Source organism: Dermacentor silvarum, chromosome 7 (assembly GCF_013339745.2).
Source record: "Dermacentor silvarum isolate Dsil-2018 chromosome 7, BIME_Dsil_1.4, whole genome shotgun sequence".
Lineage (NCBI taxonomy): Eukaryota > Metazoa > Arthropoda > Arachnida > Ixodida > Ixodidae > Dermacentor > Dermacentor silvarum.
In genome coordinates, this window is record NC_051160.1 from 124,073,000 (window position 1) to 124,077,982 (window position 4,983).

Consider the following 4,983-nt stretch of genomic DNA (forward strand, 5'->3'; position numbering starts at 1 on the left):
TCACAGGCTATCTCTGAAAACCTGTACGAACCAGAAAGACATCTGGTAAATATAAGTGAAAGCATGCAATGCAAACATTGTGATCACATTATACAGACCATTTCAGCATTTGATAAAGCCGGATACATTTCAAGTATTTCGGCTGTCGTTGGCTGCTTCTCCACAATCCAAGATCTTCTTGAAGAACGTGTTTGCTTCGTAGAGTCACACTCAGTTTTTTAGGTCCGGTGAACGTCTGGATGACGTCTGATGGACCATGAAATCCATGTGTACTTTTAAAACGACTTCATCATGGTCCTCATGTTGGAAGCTTGTTGTCTGGCAAAGAAAAAAATATGAGCCCTCACTTCAACTAAGTAAACCGATATCATTCATTTTTTTCGAAACAGAGCCTGCTTAAATAAAGACAGATTAAGTTGCACGACAGCCGCTTTACTGCTACGACAGCTGAATTGCAGAATCGAAGAAGCTGTAAGTCGTTATTAGCAAGCTAGTTGCTGCTTGTGAAAGAGTAAAATGAACTTAAGAAAATGTTTACCATGCGCCTTTGCCTTTTTGTCTGTGGTGGGGGTGCTGGCACCGCACTGTCATGTTTGTGCTTCCCAAAAAGCTCTTTGGCTGCCTGCACGGCAGGTACTGTTCCCAGATTTCTTCCCATATATGCAAATTTGTACTGTAGCGATACTTTCCAGGAATCCTGCGAATAAGCACATTACAGTATGGAAGACTATGTGCATCAACATGAATCAGTGATCTCAGCGAAGTTCATGCTACAGCAACAAATACAACAAACAAAAAAGAAAAAAAACAAGAAAAAAGGAATCACGAAGTTAGACATTACTAGTTTATATTTTCTGCGGCTGCATAACTGCAATTCTGCCTTGTCATGCATCAATTTGCATCAACAAATAAATATTAGATCAATAGCGTGAAAAAGGAGGCAACTCATTTTGTGAAGCACCCTCGCAGAAAGAGCCTATTCATGATTATTAGTGAAGCAGCTCATAGCCTTAAATTTGCATATCAGATATCAACGGGCACTGTAATGTACAGACCTAATCTTTATGAACCATAAGGCAACACCGCGGTCTAACTATAACACACTTTCAAATGTTCAACTGCTTCGGCAATTCGTTTGTTGAAATACATTCGGAGAGCTACAGAGTTATGACGCTTTGCGGTCCATATCTGGCAATGATTGCCTTATGCCTAATAGTTCCCTGTACCACGTTTATTTTCCTCTTAATTTGTTATTGATTGTGTTATATTTCATACTTATACAGCACTTGAACATTTTTTTTCCTCCAAGCTTTTTCATACATGTACATTTCGCCATTTCATTTTCAGCCAATTGTTTACTGCTGCTGATAGCATTACCATACTCTGCTAAAATCTTTTTAGAAGATAGCAAAATCTCCTAATGGTAAATAATTTTGCTCACCCAACCCGTCCCAATGGTGTCCTTAAGTACAGGGTACTCCAAGATTAGTGCCTTCGCCGCAGTCTCGTACAGCCTTCGTGGGTACCTATGAAAGCAGAAAAATCTCAGCTGGTATTCAATAATGTGCAGGAGAGTAAGCAGGCACTTACACACTCATTGAAAGCAAGTGATTGCTCAATCAAGAGATGATCCTCGATTTTGTGCGGCTGGAAACTTTCCCATCTTCGGTGTTGCCGATGGCAACCTGTAGGTCAAATGGTAGCGGCGGCAATCTGTAGTCACTGCTTAATGGGCCCAACCCTGGCGTTACTACAAGTGTTTCATTTGTGCTGAAAACAAATAAAAAATCCGTAAGCTTTACAGTTTGACGAAAACTTTGAAGTTTAGTCACTTACCTGCAAGTACGAGGTATGGCCTCATTACTGATCAGTCTAATTTTGTTGCCATCACAGAACACATGCCCGTCAGGTGGGTCGACGTACGCATCAAATTGTGCATTGTAGACCTGAAAGCAATGTACATAGGTACAAACATGATTACCATGGGCAACAAAGAAATAAAACCTTCAACAGCCATTACTTGCTATGAAACAACTATAGAAATACAATTAGCTACACAGCTGTAATGCGCATACATGACTTATACACTTTTACATAACAATTTTTTGTTAGCTTGGCTGTTTCATTATGGCGGTATATTAAAAAGCCGGCCAATCGTATGTAACATAACTTCACTTTATTTTATGCTTCTAAAATGTTTTGTGTTCCGACCTATTCATAATCAAATCTGACACCGCCAGCAACCATTTCGCATTTATATTCTTGGCAAAAAAGAACCCCTCCCCCATGATAAGTAGCTAATTTCAAATTGTACAACCGTGACACAAACGAAACATTCTTTCTTGTAGTAAAGGCTGTGGTACAGAAGGGAACAGGCACTTTATTTTATATGACATGAATACAGTGAGGGGGCTATAACTACAGCCTAAAAAACATGCTATCCATTCTCATATTTCTTGATGGTTTCAGCTTACACAATACCCTTGCCCATTTGTTTACTGACAAACCCAGCATACACAACGTACTGTCATTGACTGAGCCATTTGCAGTGCTTTCTGATGGCCAGGTAAATCAGTGTAAACTGTAGCGTTTTTGTTTAGGTTTACGCAATCATTTCCCTGGGACTGAAATGCTAGAGGCATGTGTACTATACGTTATAGAGCACCAGATAGTCAAAATATCCGGAGTCCTTCACTACGGCGTGCCTCATACCATGGTTTTGGCGCGTAAAACTCCATACATTATTATTATACCCTCGGATTGGATGAGCATACGTGTCACACTAAATACCGTAGCGCTCCTCTAGACGCACATAAGGTCGGTGCACATTACTGACAAGAACGAACACCGGTACTGAAACACGGCCGCCGCCGCCGGGATTTCACTGAGCGACCACGTGCTTAACAGCCTCCCCCCCCCCCCCCCCCGCAACAATAATATAGTGGTTCTTCAGACGAAAAGGCGCTGTTTGAATTCTAGCACGAGGCACTTTTCCTCTTTGTTCTCGTATTCGTGTGCTAAGCCTAAGTTTGAAAGAGCGCCGAAAAGATTGCAACTATTCGGCCCTCCTTCGGCTCAACTGCGGCGGCATCCATACAAGCACTTCGCGTCATGCCGTAGAATTTATGAGCGAAGAAAACCTGAACAAGAGGCATTTTCAGAACGTACCTCCGTTCTGCAATTTGACGCGACATCTCCGAAGTCTGTGGCCATCACGGCAGCGAGGACATCTTCCTTGGTGTGCCCGCAAATGGAGATGATCTTCTTAGGATCGTTCAACGACACCAAGCACTGGATCGGCGTCGACATTTCCACGCACGTGCCCTCGAGAAAGCAAAAAAAAGCACGAACGAAAACGCACCCGTTCACTGAAAGACAAACACGTGCTATCCTCACGGGCTTGTCTGGCCGATGTCTCCTTTGTCTGGCTTGTTGACACACAGGAGTGGAGCAATAAGCGCACCGGCCTATGGGTGCCGTAGGAGTGGTAGCCCGCGCCACCTAAAATTGTGGCTGACTTCTTAAATTTTTTATTCGCTACTTGAAAAACATTCTTAAATGAACAAAGCTTTTTACCAGCCACTTACCGTCAAACATACTTTTTTACGTTGAAAAGAATAATTAATTACTACAAAGTGGCGGTTAAAAAGTTAAACCACTGACAGTGCAAGAAAAGTATAGCCTTCGAGATAAAAAAACGCACCGCTAACTGCAATGTTGAAATCTTTGAGGCTATGCAAAACGAGTGCGAAAATATTTTTTGAACAAGTTTGTTGCGCGAAAACTAAACGCTGACAGACAAAAAAAAAGAACCGGGAATCTTTCTGTGTTATCTGAGTGAACACCAGATATTTTATTCACGCAAGAGCAACGCTTCGGTGTGCGAGCTCTTTATTTGCTGAAAAGGGCTTTTTTTTTTCTTGTTTTGGATTACAAGCTTCGCAACGTTATTCAACAAGCACAATAAAAATCAACTAGAAGCTGTATATATCGCATTTTAAAGAAATTTTATTTTCTTTTATTGTCGTTTCGTGTGTTTGGGGGCCGATCTCCATTCAAAGAGCAGCGGGTAGATCACGATCGTCATCGTCGCAGTGAACTAGATAAGGGTATTGGGTCGAGGGAGAGCGGGTAGCGGCAGCGCCGGCGAGGCGAAACACATGGAAATATTAGCGCGCCGTGTGGTGGCCCCACTGCGCCTTTCACCTGAAGCCGCATCCCCGCTGCACGCGTTCGGAGAGGCCCCGACGTGTGATTGTAGTTGCACGTGCGCGGTTTTGTTGGTGGCGTGTGCACGTTGAGTTGGCTGATTTACTGAATTATGAGATAGGGATACCTCGGCGAAAAAACTATTCCTTTGCGCCTGGTTGTAAGACTGGGTTCAGCAGAGTAAAAGATGCCCCGAAGTTGTCTCTGTTCAGTGTCCCCGAGGATGAAGAAATGCGCCTGACATGGGAGCGGAATCGACACCGCAAGGACAATCCGCTGTATGGCACTGACGCCGTATGCGAGCTTCATTTTGAAGGAAAGTATGTACTTAGAGATTACGTACACGTGATCGAAGGCAAAGAGGTACGCACAGCACGCGGAAAGCCCTCTCTCTCGACAGAAGCCGTGCCCACGATTCCGCCTAATCTCCCCATGTACCTTTCGAAAAATCCATCGCGCGAACGGCCCACAAGGAAAAGGGCTGCATTACAACTCCATGGCGACCAGACAAACAAGGCGGTGCCTGCAAGAGGACGACCTGCAGACCAGTGAAACTGTGGACATAGATGACGGAGCTGAAAATCGCGCCTTTGTGCTGATGAAATTCCCAAACCCACTGAGCATTGGGCACTGCTCACGTTTCCGAACTATGACGGTGTTGGGTTTGTTTTGGCTTCGTTGGGCAGTGAGAAAAAGACTGTCGGCGTTGAGAAGACTGTGCTGATGAACTACGGCGAGAGCCCTAGTGCAGTAATTTGCCGCACGTACTGTACA

The 4,983-nt window shown here is 43.8% G+C and overlaps 1 protein-coding gene across 1 annotated transcript; it reads right to left on the reverse strand.

The window, feature by feature from the left end:
- Positions 1–1,619: 1,619 nt before the first annotated feature.
- LOC125947204 (uncharacterized) lies at positions 1,620–3,565 on the reverse strand. Its single transcript, XM_049671604.1, has 3 exons — positions 3,169–3,565; positions 1,837–1,946; positions 1,620–1,770 (listed from the first exon to the last, which is right to left on the reverse strand). Exons 1-3 carry the CDS (start codon positions 3,307–3,309, stop codon positions 1,620–1,622), a joined length of 402 nt encoding a protein of 133 aa, XP_049527561.1. The 5' UTR covers positions 3,310–3,565.
- Positions 3,566–4,983: the final 1,418 nt, after the last annotated feature.

Coding starts and splice junctions, on each gene's coding strand:
- LOC125947204 (XM_049671604.1), bottom strand. CDS start 3,309: ATGTCGACGCCGATCCAGTGCTTGGTGTCGTTGAACGATCCTAAGAAG. Junction 1,947..3,168: donor CGTCAAATTGCAGAACGGAG/GTACGTTCTGAA, acceptor CATTGCTTTCAG/GTCTACAATGCACAATTTGA. Junction 1,771..1,836: donor GCCATACCTCGTACTTGCAG/GTAAGTGACTAA, acceptor ATTTGTTTTCAG/CACAAATGAAACACTTGTAG.